At 55.8% G+C, this 19,041-nt stretch overlaps 1 protein-coding gene across 6 annotated transcripts in view; it reads right to left on the reverse strand.

The window, feature by feature from the left end:
• ABR (ABR activator of RhoGEF and GTPase) overlaps positions 1–19,041 on the reverse strand; it is a 182,699-nt gene that overhangs the window by 3,186 nt on the left and 160,472 nt on the right. For all 6 annotated transcript variants that reach the window (XM_019429659.2, XM_053892858.1, XM_019429661.2 and 3 more), the window contains 6 exons: positions 5,989–6,048; positions 5,629–5,738; positions 4,805–4,944; positions 3,606–3,740; positions 2,432–2,537; positions 103–250 (listed from right to left, as the gene is read on the reverse strand). In XM_019429659.2, the coding sequence (XP_019285204.1) occupies positions 103–250; positions 2,432–2,537; positions 3,606–3,740; positions 4,805–4,944; positions 5,629–5,738; positions 5,989–6,048 (699 nt within the window). The remainder of the gene's footprint in view (positions 1–102; positions 251–2,431; positions 2,538–3,605; positions 3,741–4,804; positions 4,945–5,628; positions 5,739–5,988; positions 6,049–19,041) is intronic.

Raw genomic sequence — 19,041 nt, forward strand, 5'->3', positions numbered from 1 at the left:
AGGAGGGAAGGGGTGTGGGAGTCTGAGCTGTTCTCCCCGCCCCCCAGGGGAAGCTTGTCGCCCGCCTCTACCAGCCCCAGTTCCGGGCGGTGCTGGCGGTACCTGTGCCATGACGTCATGGGACCAGATGTCTGCAGCCGACGTGAGGTGTGCTTTGCTCTCCACTTCTGAGGGTCTCAGTAACGTGGGGCCAAACACAGTAGCCAGGTTGTGAAGGGACATTTTGTTGATGGGTTCCTTCTCAGCAACCCTGAAAGGGTTGGGGCAGGGGAGAAAAAAGAAGTCATTTCTCAGCAGCTGCTCAGAGCTCCAGACCGTTGGCCCGAGCTAGAAGAACTGGAAGGATTCCCAGAAGGTGGGTACTAGCCTCCCTCTCCTAGGGGTGGGGACCTCTTGGGATGGAGGGACTAAGCCAATGGACCAAGTCTCCAGCTATGTCCCTGCACATTCCTGTATTAGATTCTAGCTCGTGGGCCACCCCTTGATGGTAAACTGCCAGAGCCAGAGGGCCTGCCCCAACTCCCTTGATGATATTACAGATTCAAGAACTTTATAGTAACTCATACTCCTCACGGTCCTTTGGGCAGGAACTATCATCATCTCCAGCATACAGATGAAGAAACCAAAGGGCAGAGGGGTTAAGTGACTTGCCTGAGGTCACACAGCTAGCAAGTGGTAGAGCTGGGATGTGACCCCGCGCAGTCTGCCTCCAGAGCCAGTGCTCCTCGCCACTCTGTGCTCTACCCGTGATCGGTGAAGCTGGAGTGCATGGCCCAGAGGAAGAGCCACAGTGTGTGGGGCAGTGGCAGGGGCCAGAGGTAGGGAGCCAGTGCTCCGGCAGCAGTCACTCACTAGACCTGAGGTTCTTTGGCTGTGCTGTGGCAAGAACCACCCTAATCCCAGACGGACCCCAGGGGCTCTCCTCCCATGCCTTTCCAGAAGGGTCTTCCTCATGGGACCCCGGAGTTGCCTCCCTTTGGATCGTTCTCTGCCTCTCTTGCATAAGAGGCCTCATGCTCTGTGGAAACTTCCCCTGAGTGGCAGCAGGGGCTGCCACCCATGGTACTGGCAGACCCAGTACCACCCAACGCATCAAAGAGGCGCTGGGCCTCCCTCCCTGAGCAGTGCCTCCTCCCAGCTCCCAACTATACCATCATTCCCAGCCTCTGGGCAAGAGCCACAATGCGCATGCTGACTGCTTTGGAAACGGGCAGACAAACACTGCCATGCCAGGAGGCAGCTGTGCGGCTGGCCCAGCCCCCTCAACACACACACACACACACACACACACACACACACACACACACACACACCAGCCAGGGGCCCAGATGTGGGAACAGACTGTGCCCAGTTCCCAGGGTGGAAAACCTAATGAATTTTCCCTTCCCACTCCTTCTCTGTGTGTCCTCCCCACAGTGCTCGCCAAACTATGGGAACTGGTTGGGGCTTCGGTCCTGGCCAAACCAGAGGGAAAATGTCTCATAATGGGAAAAACAAGACAGCAGCCCCAGGCGTTTCCAGGTCTCTGCTGGCCCTCTAGAGCTGGCCTGGCTGAGCTGCAGCCCGGAGCCTGGGCCTGAGGGCTAGAGCTGAGTTCAGGGAGGAGCCGGCCCTCGGCATGGCCCCAACTCAGGAGCTCCCTGGTCCTGGGTGACAAACAGATTTAAGGGACACCAGGACACTTTTTGTCCCCACTTACACCTGGACCAGTGCTGGGCTCAGAGGCAAATGGCGGGGACACCGTGAGGGCTGGTTTCAGTTCGGAACTTTGCAAGCATCAACTTCAGCAGCTCCCGGTTAGAGCTGACTACAGAAAGGGCGGGGGAGACGGTGGGGGTGGTGTGGGGGTGGAACTTAGTTTAGGACTGGGGACGTGCATTCTAAGGACAGAGTTTTTGCTAACCCCAAGCAAATCCCTGTGGACTGGGGCTCGGTTTCCCTGTTAGGTGAGGTGAGGGTCAAGACCAGTGCATTTCAAACTTTTTTGACTGTGACCCACAACAAACACACTTTACATCCGAACCCAGAACACGTGACCGCATGTAATCGAACAGAACCACAACATGCACGCTTACTGCCCACAGCATGCCCTATGCCGTCTGTTCCGTTCCATTTAAAAAATGTTATGGTGATTGAATGACCACTAACTGCAAAATCCATCTACAGTCCCTGGCTCTGACCCTGCCTTTCTAAGCAGTCTATGGCCCATACCTGAGGTCACTATTAGGACCCAAGTATTTCTCAAAACAGAAGAATTTGAGGGCAAGAGTTTGAAAAGCAAACCCTCACCCTGTTAGGGATGGCCCAGCAGAGGCCAGCGCCCATGAGGAAGAGCTGAGAAAGGGGTTCTCCCCCAGTAGATGTGTCCTCCCCAGCAGGGGCCTGCCCTGGGCTCCCTGCTCCCTCCCCCAATTGGGCCCCTGCTCATTACCTTTTCAAGTGTTCCAGCAGGAAGAGGAAGGTGATGAGGTTGGGGTCGGGCAGGGTGCGGAGCAGGTGCATCATGCAGTTTTCCTTGGCAGCAGGGTCTGACAGGGCTGGGGAGAAAGCAGGGAGAGGCTGGAGCTCAGCTCCCAGGTGGGCAGGCCCGAGCCAGCGCCCCCGTGGTCAGGAGGCTATGGGACCCTGAGGGAGAGCCTGGGCTGCCGTGCTCCCCTGAGGGGAGCAGACCCTGTAGGAAGGGCCTGGTATCTTCCCAAGGGTGGGCTATTAACAGCTAGTTCCTACAGAAGCCCCCACCCATGACCTGTAACTCAGTCAGGAGGTAGGCTGGTGGGGAGCAGGCACCCTTCCTCCCCTTACCACGTGGGCCTCTACAGCTCTTGCCATTCCCCATGCCTGGTCTAGAAGGCTAAGTTTAAAGAATGATGATACTGGCACGAATGTTTCCTCTCTTTCAACTGCCTCTGATGCTAGAGCACGGCAGTGAACAGCTTTCCCTTCCGTGGGGCTCTTCACTTCCTGCCGTGGCTGAAGCCCTGATCTGCTCCTGAAGGATGCAGAAGGGAGGAGGCAGGAGGGTGGAGGGAAGAGTGAGGAGGTAGGAGGGAGGAGGGAAGTGGTAGGAGAGAGGAGGGAGGAATCAGGAGGCAGGAGGGAAGAGTGAGGGAGAAGGCAGGAGGGATGCTCCCAGGCCTGGATTCGCCTGGGTGGGTGGAGGCTGGAGCCCTGCTGGCCGAGGCCCTCAGCCTCCACCCACCCATGGCATCAGTGAGAGCGAGGGAGTGCTCCTCTGGAAGGCTGGGTTCCAGCCATCTCAAGTGCACTCCAGCCAGGCTTGTCCTTGGCTCTGGGATGTTGGCCCTGACCACCCACCTCAGGGCACATTTCCCCGGATGCCTGGCTTTCCAGCAAGGAGGTCAGTATTCAAGGAGGAAGCACAGAGGGCAGCCCACAGGGGCAAGAGGGGAGAGGGGCAAGTGAGCGAGGGTCCACCTCTGGATCAGGCCCCAGCAGGTCACACCTCACCCTTTGGGCCACTCGGTCACGCAGCCCCGGAGCACTGGGCAGACCAACAAGCAAGGGAAGCCACGGATCTCTTGGTCCTCACTTTGCGGTCAGGGAAGTCTGGCTCAGCCCAGCCCTCGGGTCCCCCAGAACCTCACCGATGCCCTCCATGAAGGCTGGGTAAAGTCGGTCTGTGAGGAGGGGCTCGGGCAGCTCCCGGAAGTAGAGCTTGAGGGTGCCGGCGATGGCATTGATGTCCATGTCGCTCAGCATCAGCAGGATGTCCTTGTTATCTGCAGAGGAAGTGCGCAGTCAGGTCTGTGGCGGCCTGAGCCCCTCTCTTCCACATAGTCCTCATCTGGGCGGGTGGGCCTGTTCTGTCCCACACAACACGGCCAGGGGAGCCCCCCACCCACTCTGTGTCTGCTCTGGTCTCCCCAGGAAGGGCAGGAATGTAGGTAGTGCCCACAGGTGGTCTGTGACTCAGCCCCGGGGTGGGGGTAGGAGGGGAGCACAGTTCACCATCCAGAGTTTTGGAGCCACATTCACACCACATGTCAGACACCCTCTTTGGAATCTCCCCACTGCTAAGCCTCTCTCTGGAAGGCAGTGCACATTTTTTACACCTAAAATCATGTTCTGACGAAGCCTCAGCTTCCAGGTTGCACAGGGGAGCCATGCCAGCACATCCCCAGCCCCTCACCCCAGGCTTCCTGAACACAGGCCCCACCTCAGCTCTCATGGAATCAGCACTGCCTGGCCAGTTCAGGTTTCCTGACTATTGCAGTGTGAACCAACAAGATGAAGGAAAGAAGAATCAGAAAGGTCAGGACCCACCACTGAGGAGTTTACAGGGCTAGGGGAGCAATGCCCCTCCCAAAGGGTGCTCAGGGCTCTGGAGATAGCAAAGGGGAGCCCGGGCCAGCCAGTTCAGGCTTAAAGCCCTTTAGATTCCTTACAGCCCACCAGGCACCAGGGAGCTGGCAAGAAAGCCAGGAACACTGGAGTAAGAAAGATCTGAGTTTCAGTCAGGCTCAAACCTACAAGCTGGGCGATCCCGAGCAAGCGACTTGGCCTCTCTGAGCCTCAGTTCCTCACCTATGGCAATGGATAACAGATTGGAGGGGAGGAGGATCACAAGAAAATACAGGTGGAGTCCTTGCTTTAGAGACTCAGAGATGACCCACCACGTGCCACATTGGACTGTGATTCACAGACCAAGGCTCCTCTGCCATCAGCTACTTAGGGCCTCTCTGTGGAGAAGGCTTCCAGTTCTTCCAGGCTCCCCTAGCAGGTGGCTGAGCCTCTCAGAGTGCCCTCTGCCCACCACTGCCCAGGTGGGGCCTACCAGACTCACTGGCATCAAAGACGGCCTTCAGCGCCTGGATGTCGGTGGCCACCCCTGATATCCGGTAGATGCCGACCTCCTCGATGCCCCTCTTCTCCACCTCCTCCACACACTGCCGCACGATGTAGGGCACCTTGGAGCGCTCCCGCCTGGTGGGGAGGGGAGGGGAGGGGAGGGGGTGGTAGAGGGCCTCCCCGCGATGGCTACGGGTAGCCCCAACTCTGCGCACCTTGGCCTTGGAGGGCACTAGCCTCTGGCGTCAGGGGGTAGGGCCCAAGAAAGGGCTAAGAGGCTGTGCCACACACACCCCACCCAGCCAGCCCAAGGCCTGCCTGCTGAGGGACAGCAAGGGACAAAGGCAGGAGGAAGGCTTGGGAGAGAAGCCCAAAGACTCTGAGAAAAGAATGTTCCTTAGAGCACAGATCTCAGGTTCAAATGCTTACGGGGGACCAACAGGGAGTCCACTGAGGACTCAGGTCCTCAGGTCCTGGGAAGGGGAGACAGGAGGTGGCGGGCAGATGGGCGCGTCCCCCTTCCCGAGGGGCAGCAACCCCTTGGAGTCCAGCCCGCTGCTGCCAAGCCTCAGTGGTCACAGCCTCTCGTTCATTACAAGAAGCTGACAGCCTGGGAGTCTCACAATCTCCCAGTGCTCAAATGCTGGCTTGTTGATCTCTAAAGCACTGGGGAAGACAGAGACAGACCTCTGCGGGCCACTTTCGGCCTCCAAACTGGCCATCCACTGAGCTGGAGGGTGACTGACTAGGGGCTGACGGGGGCTGGCAGGGGGCCCGGGCACTCATGCCAGCACTCAATATGCCGGAGGCGGCACCTACTTAGTCACCACGCTGATCTTCACGCCGAAGACTCCAGTCTGCTTTTTGGACGGGGTCCTCTTTAGGCTCATATCTCGGCTGGTGAACTTCATGGAGAATTCCACTTTGATCTGGTTGGGGGTACGGCAGGCACAAGTCCCCCGGGGCATGAGTGCCTCCAGAATGCAGGGGTCCCCTCCCCGTAGGGCCACGTCCACCACCCAGGGCTCCCCGCAACACCTGCAGGGTGGGAGTGGGCAGGGTGCCGGCAGTGTAGGGGGGAATGGGCCGGGCTGAGGGGACAGGGGTAAGACGGCACCCTGGGGACAGCAGCCAGAGGCCCACCCATTGTGCAGACATTTCCTGTGTCTCTGGGCTCACCCCGTTCATCTCAATCACATCCGTGTGCCAGTTCTTGGTTTCTACAGTTTGTGGATCCAACTGCAGAGAAAGGAAGAAAGAGAACAGGAGTGAGAGGGATGCAGATGGCAGCTCAGGGGCGAGCCAGAGCTCTCTGCTGGCCAGCAGCTGCTCATACGCGGGCGACATGGTCAGGAAGGCAGAACTGGGGCCTGAGGCTTCTCTTGAAATCAACCCTTCAGGGAGGCTCCAGCCCCCGGCCCTCCTGTCTGTCCTGGCTAGTAAAGGACTCCCCTACTCCGTGAAGGAGCCAGGACAGACTGGTAGGCACTCTGGCCCATCACATCTCATTCGTTAGTCACTACCACCCTCTGAGATGGGTATTAACACCCCACCTCACAGACCAGAAACCGAGGCTCACAAACAATAGGCAACTTATTCAACTACCAGGACTGGGGTGGACAGGAGGGTCTGTAGCCTGTGCACATGGAGGTGCTGAGTGGGAGGCGGGAGAGGTTAGGGGGTCCGTCTCAGGGGTCAGGCTGCCTGGGTCTGAATCCTGGCTCTGCTGCTTCCAGGTGTGTGACCCTGGGAAGTTTCAACCTCGGCTAAGCCACCAGTTCCCTGCAGCAGCCAGTAGCAGAACCTGTCTTGCCAGATTGTTGGGAAGACTGAGTGAGATAACAGTGGGTGGGCAGCTGGCCCCCAAGGAAGAAAACACTCCTGTAGGGGAACCCCCCCAGATTGGACTGGAGCCCCAGGAAGTGGGGTAACCGGGGAGTCTCAGGGGCACCTAGGTGGCTCAGTCGGTTAAGCGTCCAACTCTTGGTTCTGGCTCAGGTCATGATCTCACAGTTTTGTGAGTTTGAGCCCCGAGTCGGGCTCTGTGTTGGCAAAGCCTGCTTGGGATTCTCTGTCTCCCTCTCTCTCTCTGCCCCTCCCCTACTCCCCCTGTCTCAGTGTCTCTCTTGGAATAAATGTTAAACTTAAAAAAAAAAAAAATTAAAACAGGGGCGCCCGAGTGGCTGAGTCGGTTAAGCGTCTGACTTTGGCTCAGGTCATATTCTTGTGGTTCCTGAGTTCGAGCCCCGCGTCAGAAGTCAGGCTCTGTGCTGACAGCTCGCAGCCTCTCTCTCTGCCCCTCCCCAACCCATGCTCTGTCTCTGTCTCTCTCTCTCAAAAATAAACATAAAAAAATTAAAACAAACAAACAAAAAAGCAGGGGAGGCTCAGAGATATTCCTCACAGGGGATCGGACAGGACTCCGTTTCTCTCAGTGGCCTTCAAACTGTTTTTCCTTGTGCACCCACACAATCATCTTGAAAAAACTATGCACTCCCTGGCCCATTTTCAACTCAACATCTGAGTATTTCCAAAGCAAGTTTCAATAGTTGCAAAGGATAGAACTTCCAGGATAATGTAAATATTTACATCTTAAAACACAAACTGCTACATGATTCTCTTCAATGTATTCAGTGGAATCCAGTTACCACAGTGATTTGATGCACCGTCATCTATTTAAAAAATACAAGCTCTTCTTTCCCTCGTACTAACCCTGTGTCATTTCTTTTTCTCCCTGGATTTGTTGTTATTCTACTTCTCCTAAAGAATTTTCTCCTAGTTTGTACTTTTCTGTCTTAAAGGCTTTCATTCTTCACTCTATTACATGTTGCTTCAACAAAAATATCTGTACAAATGGCAAGGAAATACTTCCTGGGGCCACAAGGCTCCAAATATTCAAAACATGTCCTAGATTAGTTATTACAATGACTAGCAGCACACAATAAAAAAACTAACCAACACATTACGAATAGTTATTAATAAATATTCAGTAGCAAAGTACTATTTTGACAGGACTGCATCTCTTCATGAGACAGGTAGAACATTTTTCTGTGTGTGTGTGTGTGTGTGTGTGTGTGTGAATGTTATGTTTTGCTAGGGTGGAACTGGGTACAGCCTCAAATACCGCTTCTGTGTGTGCATGTGTGTGTGTAAGTGTCTTGTTTTTTTTGTAAGCTCTACACCCAACATGGGGCTTCAATTCATGACCCTGAGATCAAGAGTCGCACGCTCTTCCGACGGAGGCAGCCAGGCGCCCCTGGTTTTGTTTTTAAAGATGTAAAGGATGGAACATCTTGTTCATATAAATAACTAGATGGGGCTGAAAATAGTTTTATTACAGCAACATTATATGATTCTTTATGCTATTTCCTCCTCTTTTGCCTTAAATTGCATATATACCTATCACCAAAAATTTTGTTTTTGTTTTTATTTTTATTTTTGAGAGAGAAGCTGCAAACGAGGGAGCGAGGTCACGTGGGGGAGGGGCAGGAAGAGAATCCTAGGCAGGCTCCGCGCTGTCAGTGCAGATCCCGACGTTGGGGCTCGATCTCAGGAACATCAGATGTTGACCTGAGCTGAAATCAAGAGTCGGATGCTTAACCGACTGAGCCACCCTGGCGCCCCCCAAAATTTATTTTAAATGACGTCTCAGCTGACAATTTCCATCAGTTTTGTGGAAAGCAAAGAAGTGGAAAGCACCCGACTTGTAACTGGGCCTTTAGTGTCTTTTACTTCCTCAACACCTACACCTACATTTCAAGAGGCCCCATGCTGTTGGCCACCCAGGGGGCCTTGGTGCCCTGGGCTATGCTCTGCAGTGAGTCCTGGGCTCCCCAGCAGAGGAAGGGAGGCGAAGGTGAAAGGCTTTTCTCAGGCAGATTGCTTTGTGGTAATAGCACCTGTGGGAGTTGAGAGTCTGCAGACTGATGCTCTGAAAACTCTCCCTGCCCACACACCCCCTGGAAAAGCTCTCTGCACCCTCAGGAGTGTGTGTGCAGCAGTGTGAACACCACTGTTCTAGCAGGCCCACACCACAGAGGAAAACGATCAGGTCAGCCCGGAGTGGGCTGGGCCCTGGAGCTTCCTATAGCTCCAAGTAAGTCCTTCCAGCACCTTCTATCATCCACACCAGCTGCGGGCAGGTGGCAGTGGGGGGGGGGGGGGGGGAGAGGGTCTGCATGTGGGCCAGCTTTGGTCCAGGCCCAGCCTCTAGCAATTGGTTCCCTGCCCAGAGGAGAGATGGAATTGAGAAGGGGACAGAGGAAGAGCAGTGTGGATAGGACCGAGCAACCCCCATGCTCCCCAACTCTGCCCCAGCACCTCCTCAAACACACAAGGGAAGCCTGGCTGTTGTCCAGGCTCGTTACTTCAGAAGATTTGGAGCCAAGCATCCTACTGGGTCCCAAAGGAAGCCCCGGAACCTCCCTCTCCCTAAACCTTTTTTATCTCAAACCCTCACCAGGCCTGTAGCACAGGCTGACCCTTATCGTTCCCTCCTGCCATCCAGAATGCTGGCTCTTGGACATAGGGCCTGGGTCTGTCCCCAGCCCTATCCTCTAGCAGTGGCCACCTGGAGTAGAGAGCTCAACGGTGCTTTGTCAACTGCGGCTACCACCCTTGGGTCACACAATCTGGACGGACCAGGCCCTTTTAACTCTGGTTTTTCCAGCCATCGGCATACGCCTCAGGCCGATTCCATGGTTCCGGCACCTAACGCCCCTCCTGTGCTCTAACCACCCATGATCTGGCACCTCCTGGCAGTTGCCATGGACTAGGGAGCCAGTGGTCCCTCCCTGGGTCCTGGAGTGGCATCTGGACACAGCCAAGTGGGGATGCACAGGGATTGAGAGTCAGGCCTATCTGGGTCCAAATGACTGCTCTTCTTCCACTCACCTGTGTGAATCTGGGCAAGTCACTTAAACCTCCTTGAACCTCAACTTCCTCATAGGGCATCCATAGCACCTCAGAGGACTGTTACGGAAAATACTAACAGAACTAATGCATTCTGATCATTTTATAGGAGTCTGGCATGATGGATGACAAACCCTTCACACACAGCATCTCAGTTAATCATCATAACAAGCCTGTGGGGTTTAAGCCTTTTTTAGCCGCCCCCATTTTACAGATGAGGACACTGAGGCTTAAAGGGAGCAAGGAACTTTCCCAGCGCCACACACCTAGGAACTGAGAGCTGAGGCACAAAATCAAGTCTCCCCGACTTACCTACTCTGCCAACCCTGCAAAATAAGGTGTAAAGGACCTAGCTGGTGTCTGTGCCTCGCGGCAACAAGACATGAGCTGTTTCCATGATTTGCTTAGAAAGGAGACATTAGGCCTCCCGGTGCCTGGTCTGACACCACAGGCAGGCCTGGGTGCTGGAGGGCTGCCTCCAGTACAATTCAGCCATTCTCTCCCTCCCCATCGTTTCCATTCTAGCTGCTAAGCGGCAACCTTACATTTTCCTGGGAGCATGTGAGACACAGGAAAGGCCACTCCTGATGTTAAGGCCAAGTTCTAGCCCTGCTTCTTCCAGAAAGCCTTCCTTGGATACCCCCAGGCCTTCAGTTCCCTTCTGCATTCCTGCTGGCACTGAGACCCTGTCCCTCTGCAGCCTGCTGGCACCATTTGCTGTTATTTCACACACTCCAGCCTGTCTGAGGCCAAGTCTGAGGACGGTGGCACTTCTGTGTCTTCCTGGGAGTCCCCACCGCTGCCATATTCTGGATCCCCTTTGCAGGTGTGGCCCTGGTATGCTCCAGGGAGGCCCGCCTAGCCCCTTGGTGTCTTGACAATGAAGTTCTGTCTCCCAGCAGGCCAGCAGCCTCCAGAAACCAAGACTATTTTCAGGACATCACTTAAATACAGAGAAGGGAGGGTGAGGAGTGGAGAGGAACGTGGCACATTTTCCAGAGAAATGATGCTGCCTGAACTACTGTGGCTATTTATAACCCCTGGGAAATGTGGACTCTGCTATTTCCTGATTAGATTAGTGCCGGGGGCGGAAGAGCCAGCCCCCAGGATGTGAGCGGACAGGAACACCTGACCACTTACCCGCCAGTCCCAGCAGATAGATGCCCCCCCGCCACTGGCCCTGGGGAGCGGGTACCTAGGGGCTGCCAGATCACCTGAGAGGGGGGAGACAGATGGGGCTGTGAAGAGCCAGGCTGGGGGAGACCCCCCAGAGGACTCCTCCTTCACCCTACAGGTAATACACATGCCGCTGGGGCTCCCCCACGGTGGGGCCCAGGCAGGAGACAGAAATGAGCCACAGGACATCCGGGAGAAAGTCATGAACAAGCGGGCCACACACAGCCACCGGGAGCACCTCAATTATGTTGTTTGCCTTTGCATTTAGGCAAAGGTCGGGTCATGGCTGCACATTCAGACCTCTGCCAAGGAGACAGCTGACCTTGGGGATGGATGTCCACAAGAGAACTAACTACCAGGTCACCTGCACTGAAATCCTTCCTGCGCTTGGAATCCTGCATTCCTGCTCAGGAGACGGAGACGCACATTCTCAGAGTGAATGCGGCAGGTAGTTGGGTAGCTGCTTCCCCGCCTCACATCTCGGCCAGGAAACCCCAGCGGCCTCACAGGGGCACTGACGGGATCGGAGGACAGGACGGCAGGGGAGGATGCTCTGAGCTCACCTAGGCGACCTGTGGATGGCGGCTGTGACTCGTTCTGCAGGAACATCCTCAAGGGTCCCCTCTGAGAAGCCTAACCCCTTCCTCCCAACCCGTTTCTCGCCAGCCTGGGGCAGGTGACCCCAGTGGATCTCCTTCCCTCTGTTCATGGCCACCTCTCAGTGCTGGGGCTTTCAGAGGCACCAGTGAGTCTGGAGTCCCCACTGCTGCTCCCCTGGGTGGGTGACACAGCCCACGTTCAAACCCAAGTCCTTCTGATGGTGGCCCACAGCCTTCCCACAGTGCCACACTCCCATAGCCAGGCAGCTCGCCCAAAAGCCTTCTGGTGATTTCTGCCACTGCCCCTTCCCACACGCCCTCACAGGGGGCCTGTGGTGGTACCGCACTGTCTACGGGCAGTGGGGATAGCCAGATGGAACTGACAGCTACAGTCCCAGTGGGAGGGGACAAAGGGGCACAGAGCAGCCATCGGTGTGTTACTTTGGGATGTAACACAAGGGCTCACTGGGTGACGAGGACCCATGAAGACAGTATTCACCAGGGACCCCAGGGGCTCCGAGGCCCACCCCCACCCCCTCCCCACAGCCCCTTGGCTCTGAGTCCCTTTCCTCAGAACCTCACCCTGTCATTTCCACAGCACAGCCCCGAGGCCCTGCGGAGCCTGCCCGATCCCTGACCTCTTGTCCCTGGGGGCCTCACTTCTGCTTTCACTCCAGCGCTGCTCTACCCTTGGCTTTCTGAGTCCGGAGCCTGGCATCCCGGGCCTGTCCTGGGAGGTGGCATGGACTTCTCTCGAAGCCAGACTCGTTTGTAGGGCTAATAAAAACTAAGTGCTTCTTAACAAGAAGGACAGCAAATCCAGGATACTGGAGTCGTCACCCTCAGAGGTGAACGGGGTGCTGAATGGAAGGTAGACATGGCTGGCAGTGCTTCTGGGGATGCCTGCCAGAGGCCGAGTGCTGGGCTGTGGAGACCAGGCCCTGAGCCAGGCGTCCTGTCTGACGGCAGTACATTTCCTGTGTCTCCCAGGCCGGTGGCCACGGTGGCGGTACCGGGCTGGCCTTCTCCTGCCCTCCCCCAAGTGTGTCCACATGCTCTGGGCTGGGTCCCCTTGGCACACCCAGGCCAGCCTGTCATTGGGACAGACCACAGGCGTGAGAGGCATGGTAAGGCTGGCAACAGGGGAACCGGGGAGCTGCCAAAGCCTGCCTCTCCTCCTTCTCGGGAAGGGTACTGGAGGATTCCGTCAACGTGGCTGCTCATGAGAGAAGCTCGCAGAGAGGCAGGGAGGGGTGGCAGGAGGACGCCAGGGCCTATATCCTGGCTTCCAGCTCAGCAGCTGGGCCTGGGGAAACCATGGTCAGGCTCAGAAACACCCCGTTTTCCCAGGGGTTGACTCCCCCACAGTTAGGCCAAACAGATTGCTGGAGTGCCCCTCCAGCACTCACCCTGCAGGGTCAAGGTACCCTCTCCCAGGCCCGCTGCATGATAGGCTTGTGCAGACTCTGTACTGCAAGGCACCAGGATCTCGCCTCCCTTTCCCCCGCCCCCCTGGACTTTGAAGTTCTCAGAGGCCCACATATGGAAAGGGTTTAGCAGCTCTGAATGAGGCTTTTATTGAAGCCAGGTTAGCCTCATAGCACCCACTGTGACCTGCCTTCCCCAGCGGTCTGCATTCCAGTGGCTCAGCCTGCCCTCAACCCTAGGCTGCCTCGGGAGACCCCCAAGGCTGGGGGCATCTCTCCCAGAGCCCTGGGACCCTGCCTTCCTCAGGGCTGGCCCGTACACACTGCCTTCCCTGCTCCAGACAGCCTGGACATTTCACCCCAGAACCGGGCCCCAGGCTAACAGCCAGGAAGTTGCCTTGCCTCGGCTCAGGGCCATACTGGGGGCACCAGGGTAATGAAGGCAGGGTTGCTCTTGGGAAAAGGAACTGGCTGCGGCCAAAACAACACAGAGGCAGCCCAGAGCAGCCTCATCTCCAGAGTCAGGAGTGGGAGGCTGAGGTCCTGAGCAGGAAGTTTCATGCTAATTGCCATGGGAAGGCCAAGGGCCTGCCGGACCACCACGGGCTCGGTGGCCTCCCTCTGGACTCAGAGTGCTTCGGTGAGCATTGTGAAAGTCCTACTCTGAAGCTGACCTCATCCTGCCTGACCAGGCCAGGAACGCAGTCTGGGCACAGAGCCTGTTCGTGAGAATGAGTAGCCCTGGCGATTCTGCTGCCTGTGCCCGCGCCGAAGGGCCTCTCAGTGCACTCTTGCCCTGGTCCCACAGGCCGCGAGTCCCCAAGCAGCAAGGCACCCTATCCAGGGCACCCGGCCCCGACCCCTTGAGTTCTATGACCACCCAGACAACCGGGCAACTGAGGATCAGTCATAGGCCCCCACGGGGCTCTGGACCTCCACCTTGCAGGGCGGCATGCTGGCTGAGAGCAGAGTTTAAGTGCTGGCTCCTGGACTAAGCCACTCAGGTCACGCTGGGTCAGTCCCTGAGCCCGTTTCCTCATGTAAAACAGACTAGATAATATTAGCACCTCTTAGGTTATCACCTCTCACATTGCGGCTAGGAATGACCTGGTACTCAGCAAGTGCTCAAAGTGTGTCTGCATCACTAAAACCAGGCTTAAGCTCCCCAGGGGCTTCCCACTGTACTGAGATTAAAAGCTGAACTCCTTATCACGGCCTGCCAGGTCCTACCCAATTTGGCCACTGCCTGCTCCATCCAGGGTGATCTCCTATACTCTCCCGTGGCCTCTGTCTGCTTCTAAATACGCTATGGCCACCCCGGCCACAGGGTTTTCACTTTGCCTGTTCCTCTGCCTGGAATGCACTATCCTGGATCTTTCCAGAATCCTTTTGTCATTTAGATCTTAGTTCAAGGAGCACCTGGGTGGTTCAGTTGGTTAAGCATCTGACTCTTGATTTTGGCTCAGGTCATGATCAGGCGGTGAGATTGAGCCCTAAGTCAGGATCTGCACTGAATCACACTGCTTGGGATTCTCTCTCTCTGCCCCTCCCCTGCTTGTGCTGTCTCTCAAAATAAACAAACGCTAAAAAAAAATTTAAAAAATAATAAAAAAAATCTTAGTTCAAAATTACCTCTTCAGGCAAGGCCTCTCCCTTCTCATTACTCTCTAATCTACTACCCAATTTTATTTTCTTCCCAGCACTTGTCCAGCCTGAAATGATCTCATTTATTGCCTGACTCCCTCTGTAGACAGAAAGTTCCATGAGATTAAGGGTTCTCTGCCTTCTCTGAGCACCTAGTACATGGAAGGCACCCATCAATATTCAGAGACCAAATGAATCAAGTGGGATGTGGGGGGTGGAGAGAAAGCAATGCCTTTCCACCAAGGCTCCTTTAGGACAGGGGTCAAGAAGTCTCATGTTTCCTGCTCACCTCTCAGCTCCTTTGTTCAGTGAATGGCTGGCCTTGGCCCAGGGGCAGCCCTGTGACCTCTCCCACCCAGACTTTCTCAGCGTGTTGAGAGTTTAAGACTTAGGAACAGGAATCTTGAGACATGGCCAAAATCATCACATGAGCTGGATCTAGGAGATCATCCTGTTCAGCTCCTTCATGATACTGATGCCAGAGAATCAAAAAGGTGAAGAGATTTGGCCAAGGTCACACAGCCAGTAAAGACAGCAGGCTCAGAGTTAGAAAAATAAGGCCTCTTGACTCCCACCAGCCTGGTGCCCTCTCTGGCATCCTGTGCCGCATGAGCCCGAAGGGCGGGGTGCTCCAAGGAGGAGGCCAGAACACAAACAAGGCTTCAAGCATGTGATGGGAAGCAGAGCTGTGGCTGTCACTGCTCTGGCTGTGCCCATCTGAGGCACCAACCTTGGCTGGGATCACTGTCCAGGACAGAGAAGGTTCTAGCTCCTGGCTGAGGAAATCACTGTGAAATGACAGGGCCCTCCCAGCCTCTCTGCAGAAGAATCCTAACGGCAAGTTCCCAAGGTGGCTTACCACCTCTCTAGGCTCACCCTGGGGACAAAAGACAATGCAGCAGGGGTGGCCTTAATCTAAAGCTCAGTGGGATCCTGGACTGATTCTGGTTTCTCCCAGGGACTGGGCAGGCAGGTTCCAGACATGGGGGAATGGGTGTTCCTCTAGGATGCTAGGGAGCAGTCAGAACACAAATATCTTTCCTGTCCCCAGCATGAGCTGATAGGGAGAAAGGAAGCCAAGACAGTACTTGCTGACCAGCTCCCGACAATTTGGGAAGCTGGCAGGCAAGGCCACTCAGCAGAGGGCTTTCCAAACTTGTGCTCCCTGACCAGTGCCTGGCAACTCCCCTAAACTAGCTCCTGCAGAAGTTTCTGGGTTCTTTCCAAAATGTCTGCCCTCCTGTGGCCTCGCTGCCTCTGGATACTCCTGCAACACTGGGCTCTGACAGCTCTGGCCTTTCAGGAACCACCTGGGTTGGCAGGCTTAGCTCCCCCTGGTCCGGGGCCATCTAAAAGCTGGGGCACCAAGCCCAGCATGGCTGCCTGGCCAAGCCACCTGTGGACCACAGAGATGCTGGAGACAGCCAGTGCCCTTTCTAACCTCCCCAGGTGCAAAGAAACAGCACTTGCCAAGTGCACTTAGAGTAGGGGTTCCTACCTTGGGATCTGTAACCGTATCTAAAAAAGCATCCAGGGGCGCCTGGGTGGCGCAGTCGGTTAAGCGTCCGACTTCAGCCGGGTCACGATCTCGCGGTCCGTGAGTTCGAGCCCCGCGTCAGGCGCTGGGCTGATGGCTCGGAGCCTGGAGCCTGTTTCCGATTCTGTGTCTCCCTCTCTCTCTGCCCCTCCCCCGTTCATGCTCTGTCTCTCTCTGTCCCAAAAATAAATAAAAAATGTTGAAAAAAAAAATTAAAAAAAAAAATAAAAAAAATAAAAATAAAACAGCATCCAATTTGTGCATATGGGTGGCTCTGTGTCTGGATGGGGGCTCCATAACCTTCATCAGATTCTTAGAGTTGAGGACCCCTGCTCTGTGGAATCAAATAGCCCTCTTGGGAGCCAGCTCAGTGGAGAAGTAGGGGCACTGGAGGTCAGGAGATCACCCATATGGCCCCAGTGAGCAAGTGCTGTAAGAAGCTTCATGGCTGTGAGAATGTGGGGATGTTACTCCATTCCCCTTTGCTAACTCTCCAGCCAGCCTGATCACAATCCTGGCTCTCACAGAAGCCCAGGAGGTAAATGGGCTGGCCACAGGGGTCTCCAGCCTGAGGGAGAGGCACTATTGTCCCTTTCCTACAGCTGAGGGATCACTATAGGGGTGCAAGTGGGCACGTGAATGATTAAGACATAGACACGGGTCTCTTCCCTCTAGCAGATATGGCAGAGGAGGCGGGGCAGGGGGCGAGGGGCAGGGCAGTGTGTGGGCAGCCAGGGCAGGATAGATGTCTACTGCATAAGGTTTCAAGATCTTTCTTGGCATCCAGAGCCAGATTATGAAATACAGTTAATCAGCCCAAGATGTACCTGTATCTGATAGCCTAGCACCCTTATACCCTCCACACCTAGAACAGCCAGGGGATGGCTGTGTGAGCCTCGGGGATATACGCATGGTTTGAGTATCCGGTGATACCTGTTAGGAAGAACTGTCAAGTTCAATGACAGACTCTGGGAGGGGCTAGGAGCTGTCCTGTGGTCACAGTCAAGATGGCAAAGAGAAGGACCTGAGCCCTAAGGTTCCCCAGACAAGTGACCCAAAGGGGGCTCCCATCCTGTCCTTCCTCAGGCAACACCTCTGACCCTCCCCAGAAATAGAGGGAAGCAAACCCTATCACAGACACTCTGGGGTTCAGCAGGAAACACTTCCATTTACCTTGCTGGCCTCTGGCTTCTTGGCAGAAGTTCTTTTGAGGCAGGGGATTCCCAACACCCTGTGGCAACCCCTGAAGCAGAGCCAAAGTCATCAAGAACTGTCCTCAACCCCCCCCTCCCCGGCATCCTCTGGGCCCTGCCAGTTCAGCCTCAGTCCCCACCTCCAGGCAACCCCCCCACCCCGCCCCTTGCCCAATGCTTCTGGCTTGGCCTCTGCCTCATGGGGGGCCTGCTAGCTTCTCTATGGCTCCCACAAGTGACCCCATTAAAACCTTTGGATACTTCAGGGGGTGGGGGATGGGCCTCCTCCTTCAGCCTCTCTCCCTGCAAAGTGCAAACCAGGGCCCCAGGAGCAGGTGCGATGGGAGGAAGAGCAGGCGCTGAGCCTCATCTCTGGTAGTGTGATTAAAGCGCAAAATTAAAAAACAAGAAATTAAAAAGGAAAGGAAAAGGAAAGCAGAAACGCGAAGCGGTGTCGAGAGCCCTGGTGGAGCCCGCAAACCCAAATGCCACGTGTCTCCTCTGCTAAACGCTTTGCACCACACGCCAACTGCCAAGTCAGAGGCCAGAATGAGGCTTCAGACCCAGAACTCCCCTTGGGGATACGAACAACCCCAAACACAGCCCCCTGGGACCCAGAGGGAAGCCCCTTCCAGCAGCTGCAGAGGCCCCACAGGTTAATACTAACTAGGACTGTCCCATCTGAACACATTCTTTAGCCCCAGCAAGGGGTCCCCAGATAAGTCACATACACCCCCTCCAACCTTTAACAAATCTTTAGTGAAAAGGGAGCAGGAGGGCCACAGGTATCTTGGCATCCACAGCATCAAATCCTCAGGGCAAAGTTGATGAGGAGTTAATGGGCGACCCCGCCTGCCAGGCTGGGTGGTACCTGGCGCCCTTCCCCCATGCCACCTAAGCTGCTGCCTGATCCTAGTCCCCTCCCTGGCTGACAGTGAGCCGCCTGCCCTGCAAAAAATAGGTTAATGCAGCTGGGGAAAGAAGGGGAGTGGGCAGAGGGCCTGGCCCCCCAGGCCCGCCTGTTCACCCACCAGCCTGGGTACAGTTAGGCAGGCTCAGCAAGGTGAATGAATGTCCCGCCATGCAGACCCTCGTGTCTGTGACACTGACATACTTTGTCACACAGCGGGAACTAAAGGACCAAATCCCTGGCCACACAGGGTACCCTAGTGCCAGAGCCACCCTGCGGTTGCACGGATAACAATCGCCTCAGCTGCTCAGCACCTGGCTGGCCTGCCACCCTTGCCCAGAGGGTACCACCAGACGTGGAGATACAAGAGGCCCCCAGAGGCAAAGCTGCCTAAAGAATTCCTGAGGCGGATTCTTGATTTTGCCAGTCACACACGCACGGCGAAAGAACAGAAAGTCTGGGATTTGAGGGGTTGAAAAATTGCCCCCTACCTGCCAGGCACCTCCCCAAAGGCACAGGTAAACCAGAAAGGCTCTGTTTGGCTGGCACCAGGCCAGGAACCTGCTGGGGCAGTTTCTTGCCAACCTGGAGGTTTGGGAATGGACAATGAGCTTTGGGCTGGTGTCTGCTGGCCTCAGCAGGGGCCGGGGAGGGGGGTGCAGGGAAGGGACGGCTCCGGGCTGCCGGGCACAGAGAGCTGCCTCAGCACAGAGGGGCGACGGGAGCAGCTGAGGCCAGCAGGGCTCTGCTAGCCTGGTCCCTGGAGATGCTGAAGGTGACACAGGGGCCAACGCAGGACAGCTCAAGTTGCTGCCTGTCCAGCACTTTCCAAGAC

The sequence above is a fragment of the Panthera pardus genome, unplaced genomic scaffold (assembly GCF_024362965.1).
Source record: "Panthera pardus isolate Hobbes unplaced genomic scaffold, ASM2436296v1 HiC_scaffold_3, whole genome shotgun sequence".
Classification (NCBI taxonomy): Eukaryota; Metazoa; Chordata; class Mammalia; order Carnivora; family Felidae; genus Panthera; species Panthera pardus.